This window comes from Rhinatrema bivittatum, chromosome 6 (assembly GCF_901001135.1).
Source record: "Rhinatrema bivittatum chromosome 6, aRhiBiv1.1, whole genome shotgun sequence".
Classification (NCBI taxonomy): Eukaryota; Metazoa; Chordata; class Amphibia; order Gymnophiona; family Rhinatrematidae; genus Rhinatrema; species Rhinatrema bivittatum.
The window spans coordinates 325,710,547-325,732,336 of record NC_042620.1 but is presented as its reverse complement, the minus strand read 5'-3'; the positions used below and the strand labels follow the sequence as shown (position 1 = coordinate 325,732,336).

The 21,790-nt window shown below is 46.6% G+C and overlaps 1 protein-coding gene across 3 annotated transcripts in view; it reads left to right on the top strand.

Moving 5' to 3' along the window:
- The window catches only part of ACSL4 (acyl-CoA synthetase long chain family member 4), a 77,713-nt gene extending 56,651 nt beyond the window's left edge, over positions 1-21,062 (top strand). For all 3 annotated transcript variants that reach the window (XM_029607617.1, XM_029607618.1, XM_029607619.1), the window contains exons 12-16: positions 4,121-4,195; positions 7,977-8,168; positions 9,042-9,156; positions 10,083-10,240; positions 18,414-21,062. In XM_029607617.1, the coding sequence (XP_029463477.1) occupies positions 4,121-4,195; positions 7,977-8,168; positions 9,042-9,156; positions 10,083-10,240; positions 18,414-18,571 (698 nt within the window). In that variant the 3' untranslated portion in view covers positions 18,572-21,062. The remainder of the gene's footprint in view (positions 1-4,120; positions 4,196-7,976; positions 8,169-9,041; positions 9,157-10,082; positions 10,241-18,413) is intronic.
- Positions 21,063-21,790: the final 728 nt, after the last annotated feature.

Below are 21,790 nucleotides of genomic sequence, written 5' to 3'. Positions count from 1 at the left end.
GATTTGAGGTGGATAGACAGGAGATCAGGTCTACCTATGACGTTTTTGAAACTGCAGCCCGCCTAGCCACCAGAGGCGTCGGCGCCAGACGGCTAGCTTGCCTCCGACCAGAGGTTCAGGATAGGCTCACGGACCTCCCCTGTACAGGAGAGAACCTGTTTGGGGATAAGGTGAAAGAGGTCATGGCGCAGCTGAAAGATCAGCATGATACTCTTCAGCTACTCTCCGCCAGTCCCACAGAAGACCTTTCCACCACCAGGAAGTCCTCCAGACTGGGCTCTCACAAGCCCTTCCACCGGTCAAGGAAATACTTCCTTCCGGCTGCCCGTACTCGCCCGCCTCAATCCAGCCCTAGAGGCTATGGCTGGCAGCAGTGAGTTCCAAGGGCCCAATCAGCCCCCAGCTGCTGGCTTTGACTGGCAGCGAGGGGGCATGAGCCAAATGCCGGTTCCCATGACGGCCGATCACCCAGTTGGCAGCAGACTTCTTCACCGCTGGGAGGCGATCACTTCAGACTGTTGGGTCCTCTCCATTGACTGCCAGGGCTACCGCCTGAACTTCAGCAGGCACCTAGAGGCCGCTTCCCCATATCCATCATGGGATACGGCTGCCCATCAGGTCGTCCTTCAATCGGATCTTTCCGCCCTTCTAGCAGCGGATGCGGTAGAACCAGTTTCCTGCGAGCAGTGGGGCCACGGTTTCTACTGGAGGTACTTCCTCATTCCAAAGAGGAGTGGCAGCTTGCGCTCCATTCTCGACCTCAGGGCATTAAACAGTTTTCTCATAAGAGAAAAATTCAAGATGGTCTCTGGGCACGCTGATCCCACTCCTCCGAAGAGGAGACTTGCTGTGCTCCCTCAACTTAAAGGAGGCTTATGCCCATATTGCAATTGTCCCCAACCACAGGAAGTACCTCCACTTTCTGGTGGGGACGGCACATTTTCAGTACAAAGTGCTGCCCTTTGGGCTGGCTTCAGCCCCACGCATCTTCACGAAATGCTTGGCGGTGGTGGCTGCCTACCTCAGGCGTCGCTCGGTCCACGTCTTTCCATACCTGGACGATTGACTGATCCAGAGTGAATCACATTCAAGGGCCATGAATGCTCTATTACTTGACAGTTCAGACCCTACAGACCTTGGGATTCATTATTATCTTCCCCAAGTCACATCTCAATCTGTCTCCATGGCTGGACTTTTATCGGTGCCAGGTTGGATATGGCACAAGCGAAAGCTTTTCTGCCCAGGGGTCAAGCAGTCGCGCTCTCCTCACTGGCTACCCTCGTTCGCAACAAAAAGAAGGTACCGGCCCGACTGCTGCGCCGCCTGCTGGGCCATATGGCGGCCTCTGTCCACGTGACCCCCTTGGCCCGCCTCCACAAGAGAGACCCACAGTGGGCCTTGCGGTTCCAGTGGCGGCAGGCATCCCAGGATCTGGAAGCACCAGTGATGGTCACGGACCCTGTCTCTCCCTAACCTGGTGGGAGGCCCTGTCCAATCTGGAACTAGGACTCCCATTCCAGCTCGCACCACCCCAGGTGACCCTCACCACTGATGCCTCACCTCAGGGGTGGGGGGACCCACACGGACGGCCTTCATACCCAGGGCCTTTGGACTGCAGCCAAGTCTCGCTGCCAGATAAATTTTCTGGAGCTGCGGGTGATCCGGTAAGCCTTGTGGGCCTTCCAGGACAGGCTGTCCTCCAAGGTCTTCCTCATCAAAACAGACAACCAGGTGGCGTTGTGGTACATCAACAAGCAGGGCAGTCGGGCTCCTTCTCTCTCTCTGCCAGGAAGTGATACAGGTCTGGGATTGGGCCCTCTCCAAGGGGATGTATCTAAGCATGCTGGCTGACCTCCTCAGCCAGTCCTTCCAGCCACATGAGTGGCAGTCTACCTATTCTGTCGCTGGGGCACGCTGGACATGGACCTGTTCGCCTCTTCCCACAATCACAAGGTGAGCATCTTCTGATTCCTGGGAAGGACCGTCTGGCCTGCAGTGCGTTCTTCCTTCACTGGGGACAAGGTCTCATGTACGCGTAGGCCCCTATTCCGCTTCTCTTGAGGACTCTGATGAAGCTGCAAGAGGATGGGGGGACCATGATCCTGGTGGCACCCTCCTGTGGCCAAGACAGGTGTGGTTCCCTCTGCTCCAGGACCTGTCCATGAGCGCACCAGTTCTGTTGGGGACAGCTCCCGACCTCCTATCGCAGAAGCAGGGCACCTTGCGCCACCGAACCTCCGGGCCCTGGCCCTCATGGCATGGATGTTTGGCACATGATCCTCCAGCCCTTGCAGCTCTCGGATGGTGTTTCCTGGGTCTTGATTGAATCCCAGAAACCTTCCACTCAGATTTTACAGCTCGAAGTGGAAGCGTTTCTCCACCTAGAGCAGGAGCCACGGACTGGACCCTTTCTCCTGCCCGTTCCCCTACCTGCTGGATTATCTGTGGCACCTGTCAGTCTAGCCTCCAAACCAGCTCGGTCAGAGTACACCTCAGCACCTACCACCAGGGGGTTGCTGGGGCCCCCATTTCAGTCCAGCTGCTGGTTGGGCGTTTCATGCGGGGCATGGTTCATATGAAACCCCCGCTTCACCTGCCGGCGACCCCCGTGGGATCTCAACGTTGTCCTGACGCGGCTCATGCGGCATCCGTTCGAGCCTCTCAAATCCTGTGATCTGAAGTTCCTCACCTGGAAAGTTATGTTCCTGGTGGCAATCACTTCTGCTCGCAGGGTCAGTGAGATCCAGGCCCTGGTTACGCACGCTCTCATCACGAAATTTTCATGATCTTGTGGTGCTGCGTACGCATCCAAAATTTCTGCTGAAGGTGATGACTGCTTTCCACATCAACCAGTCAATCATCCTTCCCCGATTCTTCCCATGGCCTCATGCTCACCCGGGGGAACGTGCTCTCCACACCCTGGGCTGGATCGTACAGCGAGTCATAGACAGTTTTATTCAGCTCTTTGTCTTTTGACATCAATAGGCTGGGAGCAGCAGGAGAGAAGCAGACCCTATCCAACTGGATAGCAGATTGCATTACCTTCTGCTATGAGCAGGCAGGCCTCTATGTGGCTGGCAGGGTGAATGTTCACTCTGTGCGGGCTATGGCGGCGTCAGTGGCCCATCTACGTGCGGTCCCTGTCGCCGAAATCTGCAGGGCCGCAACCTGGAGTTCTCTGCACACATTCGTGGCTCACTAGTGCCTTGACAGGGATAGTCATCAGGACAGTGCTTTTGGCCAGTCTGTCCTCCACCATTTTATTCCAGTCTCCAACCCAACTGTTATCGTGCTCTCTGTGGGGCCAGACTACCTGTGTCTCCCACAGCGCTGCAGTTGTCTTGTGCCCGTTGGCACCTTGTTTGGCTACTGTGGGTCCCTCTGATCACAGGGGGTAGTCTGGAGCTCTGTAATCACCCACATGTGAGGACTCCCATCCTGCTTATCCTAGGAGAAAGCGCAGTTGCTTACCTGTAACAGGTGTTCTCCTAGGACAGCAGGATGTTAGTCCTCAGGAATCCCGCCCGCCTCCCCACGATGTTGGGTTCACTTTCGTTTTGTTTTATTTTTTGCTCGTATTTTGCTTTTACGAGACTGAAGGGGGACCTCGCGTGGAAGGTATCATGCTGGGCATGCTCAGTGTGCTTTGACAAAGGTTTTTTGCATGCTGGGCTCAGTCTGATGTCACTCACATGTGAGGACTAACATCCTGCTGTCCTAGGAGAACACCTGTTACAGGTAAGCAATGTTTGCAAGATGCCTATTAAGATCTGTTGGACCTCTTTTTGTCGCTGGTAGCAATGTTTTCCCTAAAGATTTGCTTATTGCCATTCTCTTGTGAAAAGACCAAGGGAACATCATCTTGGAGGGAAGAGGCAGGGTGAGTGCACTGGACTATGCTCCAGGAGATGTCCTGGTACATTGCTTCAAGGCCCTTTTCTGCGACAAAGTCTGTGACTGCAAACAAGTCCCAGACCCTGTGGGGTTTTGTTAATCTGGCTTTCCCAGTCCAAAAAAAAACAAAAAAGTAGATGATATAGCTGTATGTATTAATACTATAAATTTGAAATGCCTTTTTTCCCCACAATCTTATTGCTTTCTGTTTGTTTTTTTCCTTTAGTTTCTGACTACAGCACTGGCAGAGTTGGGGCACCTCTTATTTGCTGTGAAGTAAAGCTGAGAGACTGGCAGGAAGGTGAGTATTTTAGCACCAGGCTTGTCGTGAAGTGCTCTGTGAGTTTGCCGTTCTGTGTTGATGACACACACAGCAGAGGTAGCTTGACCGAATGGCGTTTAGTGTGAGAGAGAGAAGGAAGCAGGCTCCCTTTATTCCTGTAGAACTGGGAGTTTCCCTCTTGAGTTAGGCTCTAGTTGTTGGTTATAAAATGCATTCGGTGTCTGTGGTGCCATTGACTGGCTTGGCATCTTCTTGTGCAATGATTAGTTTTTTGTTCTGACTAGAAAGCTAGTTTGTAATCCTATAAACAGTTTTTGTGGTTACTGTGTAACCTGTTACGTTTTCTGATCAGCTGTTAAGTGTCTCTTGCTGATAGAAAATACTAGTTTTTGAATGATGATCTGCTGATGTGGAGTGGCAGCTTAGTGGGTTGGAGCAGTGGGCAGTGAGCCAGGGTTCACATTCTTATGAATTTGGGCAGGTCACTGCACCCTGCATTGCCTCAGGTGCATACGTACGGGCTGATTCTGTAAAGCGCGCTCGGCCGTGCGCAGTGTTTAACACTGGTTTGGCCATGCTTATTCTTACAGTATAAGGGGTAATCACGTGGTAAACGCTGTGCACGGCCGAGCGCGCTTTACAGAATCAGCCCGTACGTATGCACCTGAGGCAATGCAGGGTGCAGTGACCCTGAAGACTAATAGCGCTCATCCCGTGCAAACGCACGTTGATAAAGCGCTTAATCGCCCGGGATTCAGAAAGTAAAACGTGTGGCCAATCCACACATTTCACGCTCATAAATTAATGCCCGCCCAATCGCTGGAAAACCGAAGCTCCTAAAATTGGGCATCTGTTTCCTGAATCCACTGACAGAGCCCCCTCTCCTGGGCCAAGGGGAGCGTGATCGTCCCTAGCGCCTCCTTTTAGCACGACCCCTCGTTTAAGTGTAGGATGGCTGGGTGCGCGTTGGGAGTGCCTGTCCTCTCGTGATGGGCTCTGTATCAGGGCTGTTGGACAGTGAGCCCTCCGAGGCAGGGAAACGCCTACGGCACCTGAATATAATCTGCATGGAAGTGGCTGACAGCTCATGAAAGACGGAATATAACTACAAATGTAAACGTGGAGGAGGGGCCTGCAAGCCAGGGAGCAGATCCCACTGCCGCTCCTTGTGACCTTGTGCAAGTCACACCACCCTCCGTTGCTCAAGCACAAACAGATGGTGAGCCCTCTGGGGACAGGGAAACAGCCACAGCACCTGCATGTAATCCACTCTGAAGTGCTGAAAAGCAGAATATAAATGGAATAAATGTCTGAGCACGGCTCATCAGTATTTTGGTGTGGGTCTACTTATCAAACGGTATGTTTGATAAGTAGACCCTGGGGTTCTGTATATTGATAATAAATATAATTGAACTAAGCTGTTTTTGAAAATTAAACAGGCTATGCTGTGTATCTTCTAGGGGGTTACACTACTCTAGACCAGCCACATCCCAGAGGAGAGATTATAATTAAACAGGATATGCTTGTGTATCTTCTAGGGGGTTACACTACTCTAGACCAGCCACATCCCAGAGGAGAGATTATAATTAAACAGGATATGCTTGTGTATCTTCTAGGGGGTTACACTACTCTAGACCAGCCACATCCCAGAGGAGAGATTATAATTAAACAGGATATGCGTGTGTATCTTCTAGGGGGTTACACTACTCTAGACCAGCCACATCCCAGAGGAGAGATTATAATTAAACAGGATATGCTTGTGTATCTTCTAGGGGGTTACACTACGCTAGACCAGCCACATCCCAGAGGAGAGATTATAATTAAACAGGATATGCTTGTGTATCTTCTAGGGGGTTACACTACTCTAGACCAGCCGCATCCCAGAGGAGAGATTATAATTAAACAGGATATGCTTGTGTATCTTCTAGGGGGTTACACTACTCTAGACCAGCCACATCCCAGAGGAGAGATTATAATTAAACAGGATATGCTTGTGTATCTTCTAGGGGGTTACACTACTCTAGACCAGCCACAACCCAGAGGAGAGATTATAATTAAACAGGATATGCGTGTGTATCTTCTAGGGGGTTACACTACTCTAGACCAGCCACATCCCAGAGGAGAGATTATAATTAAACAGGATATGCTTGTGTATCTTCTAGGGGGTTACACTACTCTAGACCAGCCACATCCCAGAGGAGAGATTATAATTAAACAGGATATGCGTGTGTATCTTCTAGGGGGTTACACTACTCTAGACCAGCCACATCCCAGAGGAGAGATTATAATTAAACAGGATATGCTTGTGTATCTTCTAGGGGGTTACACTACGCTAGACCAGCCACATCCCAGAGGAGAGATTATAATTAAACAGGATATGCTTGTGTATCTTCTAGGGGGTTACACTACTCTAGACCAGCCACATCCCAGAGGAGAGATTATAATTAAACAGGATATGCGTGTGTATCTTCTAGGGGGTTACACTACGCTAGACCAGCCACATCCCAGAGGAGAGATTATAATTAAACAGGATATGCTTGTGTATCTTCTAGGGGGTTACACTACTCTAGACCAGCCACATCCCAGAGGAGAGATTATAATTAAACAGGATATGCTTGTGTATCTTCTAGGGGGTTACACTACTCTAGACCAGCCACAACCCAGAGGAGAGATTATAATTAAACAGGATATGCGTGTGTATCTTCTAGGCGGTTACACTACTCTAGACCAGCCACAACCCAGAGGAGAGATTATAATTAAACAGGATATGCGTGTGTATCTTCTAGGGGGTTACACTACTCTAGACCAGCCGCATCCCAGAGGAGAGATTATAATTAAACAGGATATGCTTGTGTATCTTCTAGGGGGTTACACTACTCTAGACCAGCCGCATCCCAGAGGAGAGATTATAATTAAACAGGATATGCTTGTGTATCTTCTAGGGGGTTACACTACTCTAGACCAGCCACATCCCAGAGGAGAGATTATAATTAAACAGGATATGCTTGTGTATCTTCTAGGGGGTTACACTACTCTAGACCAGCCACATCCCAGAGGAGAGATTATAATTAAACAGGATATGCTTGTGTATCTTCTAGGGGGTTACACTACTCTAGACCAGCCGCATCCCAGAGGAGAGATTATAATTAAACAGGATATGCTTGTGTATCTTCTAGGGGGTTACACTACTCTAGACCAGCCACATCCCAGAGGAGAGATTATAATTAAACAGGATATGCTTGTGTATCTTCTAGGGGGTTACACTACTCTAGACCAGCCACATCCCAGAGGAGAGATTATAATTAAACAGGATATGCTTGTGTATCTTCTAGGGGGTTACACTACTCTAGACCAGCCGCATCCCAGAGGAGAGATTATAATTAAACAGGATATGCTTGTGTATCTTCTAGGGGGTTACACTACTCTAGACCAGCCACATCCCAGAGGAGAGATTATAATTAAACAGGATATGCTTGTGTATCTTCTAGGGGGTTACACTACGCTAGACCAGCCGCATCCCAGAGGAGAGATTATAATTAAACAGGATATGCTTGTGTATCTTCTAGGGGGTTACACTACTCTAGACCAGCCACATCCCAGAGGAGAGATTGTAATTAAACAGGATATGCTTGTGTATCTTCTAGGGGGTTACACTACTCTAGACCAGCCACATCCCAGAGGAGAGATTATAATTAAACAGGATATGCTGTGTATCTTCCAGGGGGTTACACTACTCTAGACCAGCCACATCCCAGAGGAGAGATTATAATTAAACAGGATATGCTTGTGTATCTTCTAGGGGGTTACACTACTCTAGACCAGCCACATCCCAGAGGAGAGATTATAATCGGTGGGCCTAATGTTTCCATGGGATACTTTAAAGATGAAAACAAGACGCGAGAGGATTTCTCTGTGGATGAAAACGGACAGAGATGGTTTTGTACAGGAGATATTGGAGAGCTTCACCCTGACGGTTGTTTGCAGATCATAGGTGGGTTATTTGTTGAAATCGCTACATGACGTGTGTGTGTGTAAAATATGCCATATTAGGCAGTGATTACGGATATATCAGTGAGGATGTTAGATCAGTTCTCACAAGCACTGGTTCTCAGCAGGTGTGTTGTGAGGTCCCGGGAGGTGTTGCAGACCCAGCACAAGGCTGCTGTGTTTCCTCATTAGTTTGGGCAGGAGATGGCTGACTTCTTTACTGGGTATGACAGGAAGCTGCGCTTGCTTCCTTCTCCTCTTCACTCAGATCAGAGCGAGGTATCACCTACACCTGTTCATATGGGCCCTGATAGAAAAAAGGCTGAGAAGCACTGCAGTAGATATTTGGCTTTTTATAAATTGGTCAACATTGTTATGAGGCCTCTGAATGGTTTCTTGTGTAGGCATTAAACTTGCAGAACTTCCCAGTTCAGTATTCATTGAAAATGCAGAAATTCTTTTATTGTAGCAGGCAGCACTGCACCCACTGTCCCCTCTCTTCCCAGGCCTGGGCTCAATGTGTCCTCAGAGGGAGATTTTATATAGCTTTTAATATTTCCCTTGTTGCCTTATTGACATGTAAATAGTGCTCAGATATGTAACACATCCCAAAGATTTGGCTGCGCTTAACTACTTTACTTGTCTATTTAAACTAACCATTCATAAGTAACTTTTTTTTTTCCTCTTTGATTGGGGAGGGGTAGTTACAGCAATAATGTTTTGCAGTTGACTAAAACTTTACATTTTTTTTTATGTAGAAACAGAAGGGACGTATGTGATTTCAAAGCCCTTATCTTATGCTTTAAACAGTGTCACCACTTAGTAATAAAAGCAGCTAATGTTTTCTGAAGATACATACTTTAAATTTGTTTTCCAGATCGGAAAAAAGACTTGGTGAAGCTGCAAGCGGGAGAGTACGTATCTCTGGGCAAAGTGGAGGCCGCCCTGAAGAACTGCCCACTCATTGACAACATCTGCGCATATGCGAATAGGTACAGGTTTCCTTTTGTCTGGTGAACATCCCTAAAATTCATTGCAGGTTGTGATTTATTAGATTGGCCTAATGAAAGGGCTCACTACCTGCAAAGAGCCCAGCTTTCTGCGAGACGAATCCAGCTACTGAAACCGTGCAGTGCCTGAACATTGAGTGAAATGTTCTCTATATTTATCTGCTCATTGCAGATGAAGACTTGCAATGGGTTTAGTGTAATGGGCTAGTGGGGATGAAGAGGTGAAGGTGGATGTACCAAAAAGGTGCATTTTCAATCCAGGGTTAAGGCGAAGGTGCTGGCTCTCAGCACAAACTCCGCTCTGGAGGGGAATGGACTGGAATGACAGCAGCTAGGGAGGAGTTTGTTTAGCACAATAGGGATGTAGGTCTTATAAGTGGCATGAATCTGGTTTTTGGAAGCGTTTAGCCCATCCATTGATCTGAAGACCATTCTTTATGCTCAGTCTGCGTCATGCATTCAGTGGGATTTCTAAAGTCAGGCATTTGCAGCATTAATAGGATTTTTACTCTGCTGTCCATGGCATTTTCAGTAGCAGAAGTCTCCATGCCAGAACCAAAGGGCATAATGCTTTGCTGCACCTGAGATAGTGGGACAAGGTGTCAGGACTCTGCATATCAATTTCCGGCCAGAACGAGAGTTTAGTAAACATCCTCAGCAGCGTTTAGATCACAAACTGAATTCCTTTCTAACAGACCAGTTAAGGAACAGAAAAGTAGTATTTAATGGCAATCTTTTTCATTCAGTAACAGACCTGAAGGATGATGAGTGAGTGCTGCACACCATCCTGGACAATTGTGCAAAAAGAAAAATACTGATGAATGTTAAATAAAATTGCTAGTTAAATATTGCCAAATACTTTTAGGTGTCTCTGTTTTAGGCTGATTGTGTCTCTTGTCTTGTTACAGTCACCAGTCCTATGTGATCAGCTTTGTGGTTCCAAATCAGAAGAAGCTCACCTCTCTGGCCCAGCAGAGGGGCGTATCGGGGTCTTGGGAAGACATCTGTAACCATTCCTCTATGGAGCATGAAGTATTAAAAGAGATTAAAGAAGTAGCAAATACGAGTAAGTCCTGACGACGCGCGCTGTGCCCTGTATTCAGGGCTTCCGGCGACGCCGTGGCCGCACAATCTGAGCTGTATCCCAGGAAATGAGCCTTCTGCCATGCTGCTGGCCCGTTGCGTCCTCCTGCTCTGCTGCTGGTACCGCCACGGCCCGCACAGCTCCAGATCTTGGGGGATTGCGGGGGGTTTGGAGAGGAGGGGGAGGGGACCCGGCAGTCTCCTCTTGCTGCATTGCTGGTTCGCCATTGCAACTACCACTTTCCTTTCTTTGCATCTGTTAGCCCAGCTGATGCAGCCACAGTCCTGGGCTGGGGGAGCGCCTTCTGGACCTCTGCAATCTCAGGGCCATAAATCTGGCCACTAGGTGTCACTGTTGCACAGTAGCTGCTTCCACCGCATCTCCAGCTCCAACCGGGGAAATGGAAGATTTCGGCTCCGTGCTTTCTCTTAACTCTGAATTCCAGCACCGGCATCGCAGGAAATGCAGAGCCAAACCATGCAGGCACACAATGGCGAGGGAGGAGGGGGCAAAAGCAGAAGATTGGATGGTGCAGGAGAGCAGAGCGAGGAGAATGCATGAATGCGCAGGGGGAGAGGCACAGGAGAGGACAGATTATACAGAGAGGGAATAAAGAGAAAAGGATGAACCTTTTTAAAAAGAGTAGCATGGAAAAAAGAACAAAAAAAACCTGAACAGATATGTAAACATTTTTTAATTGAAAATATATAATAAAAAATGCTGCCATAAATTTTAACTTAAGAACATGAATGCCATGCTGGGTCAGACCAAGGTTCATCGAGCCCAGCATCCTGTGTTATAAACACCCGGTAGATCCCAAAAGTAGATCTATTTCTTGCTACTTGTTCCCAGGGAATAGTGATGGTTTCTCCTCATCTACCTGGTTAATGATGTTTATGGACTTTTCCCCGCTGTTAGTCGCCTTGACCACGTCCTCTGGCAAGAGATTCCACAGCTTGACCTTGCGTTGATTGATTTGTTTTAAATCTGCTGGATGGTAATTTCCTGATGTCCCCTTACTTCAGTAGTACTTGGAAGGTTAAATAGGCATCCTTTATTTATGTGTGCCATATAAACTTCTGTCATGTCTCTCTTCCAAGCTAATGAGTCCTAGCCTGTGCAGACTCTCATCATAGGAGAAGCCGTTACATCCTCTTTATCAGTTTTGTTGCCCTTTTCTAGGGGGCCGATGCAGTATTTGAGCGCAGAAAACAGGTGCTCAGTGTTGAGCACCCATTTTCCTAACGCACGCCCAGCCACCTCTCCTGGGCACACAATCCAATATTTAAACTAGGGGCTGCGCAAAAAAGAGGATCCCTAGCTCCTCGTCTGCATCGGTGCACAGGAGAGGTGACTGTCAGGCGGGTTCAGAGAAAGGACACTCAGTCTACGAGCGTCCATTTTCTCCCGCTACTGGCATAGAGACAAGATACACGGCCTGGACTGTCTATCTTTTGGATGTCCAATAGATACACACAATTTATTTTTTTTTTTTTTAAATTTGCTTTTTTTAGTTCCTCCTACTTAGAATTGCTACAATACTATTAGGAGGAATCACAGAAAGCAGTAGGGAGCATAAACCCACTTGTTCTGGATTCATCTAACTGGACACTAAGAAACATGCCATCAGCAGGACCGTCTGTTCCGTCGGTTGCCAGTGGAAGGGGCGCTGGAGACCAAGTGTTGTCAGTCTCCTCCGGGCCGAGGACATCTGGTTCATAGTCCTTGACCTCTGCACTGGGAAAAGACCAGGTCGAGCATCGTGGGAAGACCAAGAAGCCTTGGTACTGGTCACCATCTCACGGAGCTTTTGCCACAATGCCCCTGAAGCAACCCCTTGGTGAGGAGTTCCAAACCTCCATTGATGCCCAGAGTCTGTGATTGTCTCCACTGATCCTGGTGCCAGTCGCCGATCCTCCTCGTGGGTCCTAGGAAGATCTGGCCAGCCCTCCTTCCTCCCAGTTTGTGTTTGGTATCGGCAACATTTGAGGAGGAGCTGGAGCATAGAGTCCAGTTAGTAGTGGAGCGGGCACTGCAGGGCTTCGCTCCCGTGGCACTGGAGCAGATGTTGCCCATGCTCGTTCCACTTTTGGGAAGCTCGATGTGCTCATCAGTGCCTTACCGACCCAGCTGCCGACTGTTCCCGGGATGGCACCAATGCCCAGCGGGGCACCGAAGCCTCCACCTACCAATAGGGTGGACATCACTGGTTCCTCTGACAAGGCCAGCGGAGACACTGAGGCCTTGTAGTCCCCGGTCCAGTTCCATCGGTGCCTGCACCTCTGGGACATCGGCCGAGAACCAGATGAGGGTCCCTATGACCCCTGGGGGGATGATGAGATGGAATCCTCCTCCAAGGATTTGAATGGTCTCCCATCGGACCCTTCTCTTACAGAGGAGCAAAGGAGGTTCCCCACCTGAGGACTTGACCTTAGCAGACTTTGTCAGGGTGATGGCAGAGGCCATCCTATTCCAGCTTTTAACTGAAGACACCAGGCATAAAATGCTTGAGGTTCTTCAGTTCATGGAGCCTCCTAAGGAGATCATGATGGTCCTTACGAAGTTCTTGCTGAGGATGTGCCTCTCATGAATAGGACAGTGGACGGGGGTTTATCTTGTCCAGAAGGCTGCCGGATTTGATAAGCATCAGCTGCCCCACCAATCGGTGGTGGCTGAGTCCACCCTCAAGAGGGCCAAGCGCTCTTGGACAAATTCCTTGGCACACCCAGGGAAGGCCTACAGAGCATTGGACACTCTCTTGGGAGGAAGGTATTCCAAAGTGCCATGCTTATTGCCCACATCGCTGCCTACCAGCTCTATATGGCCCAATCTCGTGGGACATCTGGAAGCAGATGTAAGAGGTGGCCGAGCAGCTGCTTCAACAGCAGCAAGACATGGCTGCAGGCCTTGGATCTCAGGCCAAAGGTGTATGACTCACTGACGTGTGTGCACTGGAGAGAATCTCTTTGGAGATAAAGTGAAGGATGCTGTGGCCCAGCTCCGGGACCACCATGAAACCCTCCAACAGCTCTCCACCCTCACTCTGAACCCGTCCTCCTCATCCAGGAGGCAATCGAGGCAGGGGCCCAGGAAATTTCTTTCGTCAGTGGAAGTACTAGCCTCTGCCTCCTCTATCATGTACCACCATCAGAGCTCCTGTGGCCATTCCACGCAGCAGAGCTCCCAAGCCCCAGCCGGCTCCTCAGTCAACTTCAAGAATGCGGTTTTGACTGAGCTGTAGGGAGCATAAGCCAGTTGCCCATACCCAGGATAATGGACCTTCTGGTCAGAGGCAGGCTGTGGTTCTTTGCAAACCAGTGGCCCATTGTAACCTCAGACCATATATATTTCTTATTTATATACCGTCATTCTGAAGAATCCAATCATGGCGGTTTACAATAAAAGTGCAATGGTATAATACAATGTGTAAACCCTAAAATTCTTAAATAAAAATAAGTTATAAAATCTATTCTCTCATTAACTCTGCTTTTCATTCTTTCTCTAGCTCTGGGTATGCCATGGTAAATAATCATGTTTTTAAATCCTTTCTGAAGAGCTTATTGTCTTTTGTCATACGTAGATCTTCCGGGAGGCTATTCCAAACTTTTGGACTGGCAACTGATAGTGCCCTTTCTCTGACTTCGGTTAAATGTGCTGAATATATAGACCTTTATTGGCAGATCTTAAATTTCTCACTGGCACATAGAGATGTAATGTTGCATTTAACCATTCCATATTCTTATTGTGAATTGATATAACTTTAAATTGCACTCTATATTTTACTGGTAGCCAGTGAAGTAATTTTAATATAGGTATGTTATGCTCATATCTACTTTTACCTGATAAGTCTAGTTGTATTCTGTAATATTTGCAGGGGTCTAATTGTGCTTATAGGTAAACCTAGAAAAAGTGCATTACAATAATAAAGTTCAGTGCAAATAAGTTTGTAGGACAGTTATGAAATCTTCATAAGTGATTAGTGGTTTTAGGCGTTTTAAGATATTCAATATATAGTACCCATATTTTATTTATTAATGTTTTTCATCAGTAAATGGCTATCAATTATTACTCCTGGATCATGGGCTTGATCCACAATTTCAATTTTAGCAGTGGGTTTATCCATCATCCGCCAGGGGTACCAATTAAAACCTATTGAGTGTCCCACCAAATTGCCCTCCGGGCCCATCTTGGGGGCCGGTAGTGCATCAGGAGGTGCTACAAATGGAGCTCTCTTCTTAATGGCCAGGGCAGTCGAGGCCATTCCACCAGGGCAAAGAAGGCAGGGATTCTACTCCAGGTACTTCCTGATTCCAAAGAGAACTGGAGGACTCCATCCCATCCTAGACCTGAGGGCCTTGAACAACTTTTTAAGAAAAGTTCAAGATGGTTTACTTGGTTACCTTGATCTCTTCCCCCACCCCCCCTTTCAAAAAGGTGATTAGCTATGTTCCCTCGACCTGAAGGACACGTACACCCATATCGAGATCGTCCTTGGTCACAGGAAGTATCTCCGACTTGGGGTGGGAAAACAGCACTTCTAGTACTGGGTGTTGCTGTTCAGGCTCATGAGTCTTCACAGAATGCCTGGCCGTGGTGGAGGCACACCTCCGCAGACCGGGAGTGCATGTTTTCCTGTATCTGGGCAATTGACCAGGGCCATCTGGTCCATGCACTTGACCATCCGGGTGTTGGCGTCACTAGGGTTCGTTCTCAACTACCCAAAGCCCCATCTCAGTCTGTCACCTCAATTGGACTTCATTGGAGCCCCATTAGACATGGCTGAAGCCAAGGCTCTTCTGCCGCGCCAGAGGGCTAGCGCTTTGGTGACCACTGCGCACCAGTGCAACAGAGCCAGCAGGTATCTGCCTAGCACTTGTTGGGTCACATGGCCGTGACAGTCCATGTCACTCCCTTGGCACAATTACGCAAAGCCCAGTGGACCCTGAGGTCACAGTGGCACTAGGCCACTCAGAACCTCCATGATTACATCTGAGTCACCCTATTTCTCCAGGACTCTTTGTCCTGGTGGCGGGTTCTCTCCAGTCTGGAATTGGGGGGGACCTTTTGGAGTCTCCCTACTCAGATTGTGTTAACCATGGATAGGGAACTCATGTAGATGGCATCCTGCGGGCTGTGATCTGCTCAGGATCGTTCTTGTCAAATCAATTTCCCGGAGCTTCAGACAATCAGGTACAATCTATGGCTTTCAGAGCTCACCTGTCCAACAAAATTGTCCTGATCCAGACAGACAACCAAGTTGCCATGTGATATGTCAGCAAGCAGGGAGGCAAGGGATTGTACCTCCTGTGTCAGAAGGTGGTCCAGATCTGGTCATGGGCCCTAGCCCACGGGATGGTGCTCGGGGCCATGTACCTGGCCAGAACGAAGAACGTGATGGCGGACAGGCTGAGCTGAGCCTTCAGACCCCATGAATGGTCCCTGGACCAGAGGGTAGCGGATTGGATTTTCTGCCTCCTGGAGGAGCCCAGACCTAGTTCTGTTTGTATCCCCTGCTATTAGAAAGTGCCTCTGTTCTGTTCCCTGTCCAGTTCAGATGGCAAACCAGCACTGGACGCCCTTCCCCTTTATTGGAGCAGGGGTCTTCCCTATGCCTATCCTCTGATTTCCCTTAGTGGCGAAGACTCTTTTGAAACGTCGTGAAGACAAAGAGACTATGATCCTCATAGGCTCTCATTAGCCAAGACAGGACTTGTTCCACTCCTGCGGGAATTGTCCATCTGGAAACCAATCAGTCTGGGGACTTCCCCAGATCTCATCTTGCAAGATCAGGGCAGGCTGCAGCATCCCGACCTCCAGGTTCTGTCACTCACAGCCTGAATGTTGAGAAGTTAATTCTGCAGCCACTTGATCTTCCTGAGGATGTGTCTCGAGTCCTTGTGGCTTCTAGAAAGCCTTCCACTAGAAAATCCCTGTGGACTGAAGTGGAGGATGTTTCCGTGTGGTGTGGGCAGAAGGCCCTAGATCCGTTCTCCTGCCACACACAAAAACTGTTTGACTTACCTTCTACACCTTTCGGAGGCTGGCTTAAAAACCAACTCTGTCAGAGTTCATTTTAGTGCAACTGGCATATACAACCACGGTGTAAATGGAACACCCATCTCTGTACAGCCTCTAGTTGTATGATTCATGTGGGGCTTGCTTCAACTGAAGCCTCCAGCTGTGTTTTGAGATCTCAACGTAGTATTGGCTTAGCTGATAAAAGCTCCTTTTGGGCCACTGCACATCTGTGACCTGAAGTACCTGACCTAGAAAGTCATAGTTTTGGTGGTAGTCACTTCAAGCATGCAGGGTCAATGAGCTCCAGGCCTTAGTGACTTATCCACCTTTCTCTACGTTCTTTCATGACAAGGTGGTCTTGTCCCTAAGGTGGTGACAGATTTCTATATTAACAAGCCAGTACTGCCAATGTTCTTTCCCAGGCCCCATTCGTACCAAGGCGAACGAGCACTGCACAGTTTGGACTGCAAGCAAGCTTTAGCCGCCTATTTTAGAGCGGACAGAAGCCCATAGAAGAAAGTCCACCCAACTTTTTATCTCTTTTGATAGGAATAGGTTGCCAAACAGACCCTATCCAGTTGGCTAGCAGATTGCATCTCCTTCTGTTATGCTCAGGCAGGACTGCATCTTGGGGGTCACGTCAAAGCTCATTCTGTCAGAGCCATAGCAGCAGCAGTGGCCACTTGTGAGCAGTTTCCATGGTGATGATCTGCAAAGCTCTCCACACATTCACATCTCATTACTGCCTGGATAGGGAAGGCTGACGTGACACTAGGTTCAGCCAGTCTGTCCTCAGGAACCTGTTTGAGGTGTGGAACCCAACTCTTCCAACCTAGAAAGCAGAGTTGCTTACCTGTAACAGGTGTTCTCCAAGCACAGCAGAATGTTAGTCCTCATGAAACCTGATTGCCCCTCCGTGGAGTTGGGTTTCTCCTATTTTTTATCTTTATTTTTTCATAATTCTGTGTTGGAGGAACCCCATGTGGACGTGTGGTATAGAGTATGCTGAGCATGCTCTGTGTGCCTAGTCATCAGGCTCCTTCTGATGATGTCACTCATGTGAGGACTAACATGCTGCTGGCCTTGAACACCTCTTACAGGTAAGTAACTCTGCTTTTTTTTTTTTTTTTTTTACCAGCTGGTGGCTGGCTGGATGGGGAGAGAGAGGGAGCTATTTTTCTTTTTTAATAAGAGAAACTTTTTTTGAAAAACTATTTTCTTCAGCTGTCATTTCTTAAAATGACAGAGACCGGCTGCAGGGTTGACTGGTGAGATTAAAGACTAGATAGGAGATTGAGTATATACTCTCCCCCTCCCCCTCATTCTTAAATTATCTGGGAGAATCCATTCACACCCCCCCCCATCAGCAGTGTCACTGGTTCACATAATTTAAGGAAGGGAGCTGGCCGATCTCTGGCATGCAAAAGATTGAGGAAAAACACTCTACAATTGTAACTTCCTCGTTTTGTAGGAATATGTCTCTTAGTGTCTCTTCCATCAAATTTAGCCTTACTGATCATCACCCATTAAACTGATCCAGACATTACCAGTTACTGCAACGTTCTCCCACTTATGTTAAACTTCTATCATCTTCTTCTACTCCCAGTTAGAATCATCCCTGTTTTATTGTAACTTCTTTTTCTGTGCACTTGTTATAATTTGTAATATATACTCTCAGGTTATAGTTATGTACATTATAATGTATTGCTCACCCCTTGTTATATGTAAACCGACATGATTCGACCATCCGTGAATGCCGGTATAGAAAAACACAAATAAATAAATAAATATGGTGGGGGCTTTAGAAGAGGCGTATCAAATGCAGGATGTAGCCTAAAGATTAGAGCACAGATCTCTGAAGCCTTGGTTAGGATTGCTTATTGTTTGAATTGTTTAATTCCCATTTTATTGTATGTTTGTATATCAATGTAAGCCGTTATGAAAATAAAATAACTAAATTCCCCCTCCCTCGCTCGCTAAGTGACCATGTGACCCGTCGCCCATGCTTCATTCCCCTCTCTCGCCCTGCCTGCCAGATGGATGAGTTCATGGCATTGGTGAAGATAAAGATGAATGTGAATAAGTTCGTCACTAATTCTCTCTCTCTCTCTCCTCCTGCTCCCGCTTTCCCTCGCAGTGAAACTGGAGCGATTTGAAATCCCCATCAAGGTGCGCCTAAGCCCGGAGCCGTGGACCCCAGAGACTGGTTTGGTGACAGATGCCTTCAAGCTGAAGCGGAAAGAACTGAAGAACCACTATCAGAACGACATTGAGAGAATGTATGGGGGCAAATAGAGCCCGCTCTGTCTTTCCCGGAAGGTTCCCTGCAATATGTTTTAAACAGGAGGAAGGCATCCCAGAGCTTTACGCTTGTACATACTGTGTGTTTAGAGTTGAGTGTAAGTTATGATGGTGGATGAATTTGCAGTTGAAATGTAGGGTGGTTTTGTTTTCTGATATTTCATTATCATTTTGAAAGCAAAGATACCAAATCTTCATGAGGTGATTTCCAGGTTTTTTCTCTTTTTTTTTTTTATAAAATATTCTACATCTGTATTTATTTTTCCGTATTTGGTTTGTGCGCTATATGGGTGTCTTGTTCTTTTTATTGGAAGTCCAGGTACATTTGTATTTATTGAAAAATCCCTTTGTAAACTGGGTCCAAAAAAGCATCCATGGTTATAACCTGCACTGAAGAGAGACCTGCAATGCAGTGCATCTAACCCAGAGATGTTTTAAATGCCTCCAGCCTAGCATTATTGCATTAAAACCATAAGGCCAGTAGGGAGGATTCAGTTGTCCTTTTTTTTTTTTTCCTTGGGTTGCCAGATAGGAAAAATAATGATCTGTAAAGGGAATGTTGCAGTAGTAGAAATGAAATAATTACGAGCAGGGTGACGCTGGCAGCCCTAGCATGTGACATGCCACTGTTGCTTACAGTCCTGTTGATGAATGAAGTCTTCTGCATCGCAGTGGGATTGTGACTATTAATGGTGCCAAGCAAGGACCTCCAGCAAGTCCCTACGCAAGCAAGATCAACATATCTCCTGAAGGAGGTGGTTAATGCAGGATATCTGGAAGGAGCAACATAGTTGGGTTGGGTTTTTTTTTTGTTTTGTTGGTGTAGTGTAGTGATTGATGGTTATGTGTAATCCAATTCATATTTAAAATATTTTTCCATGTAAGACATCCTTATCTGAGCGAAGCTATTAAAATGTGGAGCAAAACGTATCAAGAATAACCTTGCATAGCTCTTAAGGTGCCCTACAGGTTCCAAACACAAGATGTTCTCTCTGAGCAGTGCTCAGAGCCCATTTGGAAAACATTTTTTCAATGTATATTTTTTTTTTATGCTTTTTCAAATTTTTTTTTGTATGTGACTGTAAAGATTAGCTGCTCAAAAACATGCAACTATGTAAGACTGCTGCTGTAAAACGATTTGGCTAGCTATGGGTGGAGAGCTCTGCCGTCAGCAGTGTATTTGAAGGAGGAAATTGCTGATCAATGGTCCTTTTCTCTGATTCTCTATTTTAAATTTGCTGGAAGCCGGAAAGTCTTGCTGTGCTGAGGGAACAGTTTGTCGACTTGTGTGCTAACTTTGTACAATGTGTAATATGAAAGATCAGTGACAGCTGCTGGGCTCGTGGTTTACATTTGAAGCAAATACTGTAAAAAGTGAGCATCCTTGAAACTGTTACACTTTGCACTTTTTCTTAATAATCACTTCATGTATGTTGCCTATTATCATTTTTATACAAATGTTGACCTCCACAGGGATATAAAAAGGAGAAGTTCCTTTGATTTAAAATATTTATTGAGGCAAATATATTCCTTTCTTCAACCAATATTTAAATGTGTATACAATTTCCACAAGGAAAATTAATACTGCAAACAAAAATGAAGGTTTTTTATAGATGTTCGGTCTCAGTCTTCAATATTTAGCTGTCTTGAGGTCAGTATATTTTTCCTTCTATGAAGTGTATGATTTTTCTTTACATTTTATCTGCATCCAGAACATTGTTGTAGCTAGAATTACAGACCCTAACCCCCCCTTCCTTGTGAATATTTGATTTTTGCTAACCTGCTATTTATTCACATTTTCTTGTGACCAAATTTTATCTTTCACTTAAGAAAAAATGTGTTCTTCCTGATTGCAACAAAGAATTATGCACTGCCCTGTGTGCTTGACTGCCATGGAAACCTCTTTTGCACACCATAAAGCTGAAAACACTGCCAGTCTTGCAGATCTGTAAACTCGTCTGCGGAACAAGAAGTGGGTTAGGGACATCACTGTTGATTTGGGCCGGGAACTTATGATGGCCACCAAAGGGACTCCAGACCATTTTTTTTGGAGCTCAATCAAAAGTGTGTTTTTTAAATAGGGAATACAATTAACTTCTGCTAGGGTGGTTTTAAGTGATTTTGATCTTTCCACACTGGCTGATCCTCCCGGGTTTTGGTATGTTTGCACTGTTCTGTTTTTCCCCCACTGTTGAAAATTCAACTGCAGTTTGAACACTTGGCAACCACACACAAACCATACCTGAACCAAACCTACAATATGTCTTTATCCACTGTATATGCATTCCCAAATAGTTCAAGAGCAGCCTTGATGGTTATAGTAAATAAGAAACGTTGCAGTTTGGGTAGTGTTGGCACCCCTGTTTTGTGCTCTGTGAGTTGTAAATTTCTTTTACTAGACTGAGATTATAACATCTGTTGTATATGAGTACAGGAATACTGTTAAAATAAATATATAATTGAATTTATTTATTCTGCAACAGTATTTCTATGCCTCGGTGTGATTTTATTCCAGCTGTCATGGTCTGCTTATGGGAGACGGTGGTGACCACCTTTCCATCTTATCACACACAAAATAAACTTACCTTTGCATTTCATGTAATCAGAGAAATGACGGCAGAAGAAGACCAAACGGCCCATCCAGTCTGCCCAGCAAGCTTTCACAATTTTTTTTTTTCTCTCATACTTATCTGTTTCTCTTGGCTCTTAGGGAAATAGAACCAAAAGGTTACTTCCACCCCCACCATTAATGTAGAGAGCAGTGATGGAACTGCATCTAAGTGAAATATCTAGCTTAGTTAGGGGTAGTAACCGCCGCAATAAGCAAGATGCCTTCACTGTGTTTCTTGGGGTGCATCATAAGTGCAGTTTGTCGCCTTATAAGGTTTCTTCTTTTGTGCCGCATGCCTGGATGATTAGGGGAAGGTATCTATATAAGCAAGTCTGACACTCCTGGGCTGTTGTCTCCAAATGAGCTACTCTTGTCAGCAAATTCTGTTGTTCCAAAACAGATTAACTGTTTTTTTCAGAATACAAAAACACATTCTTTAGTTATATCATCCCCAGAGATGATGATGCTTCTCTGAAGGGTAAGGGAGATTTTAAAATTACCCATAAAGAAGAATTGTTAAAGTTCATCTTCAGTCAGAAATGCATTTTTTTTTATTAACTTTCAGCTGACTAGGGTACTGAAATTGGCATGTCGGTGCTCAC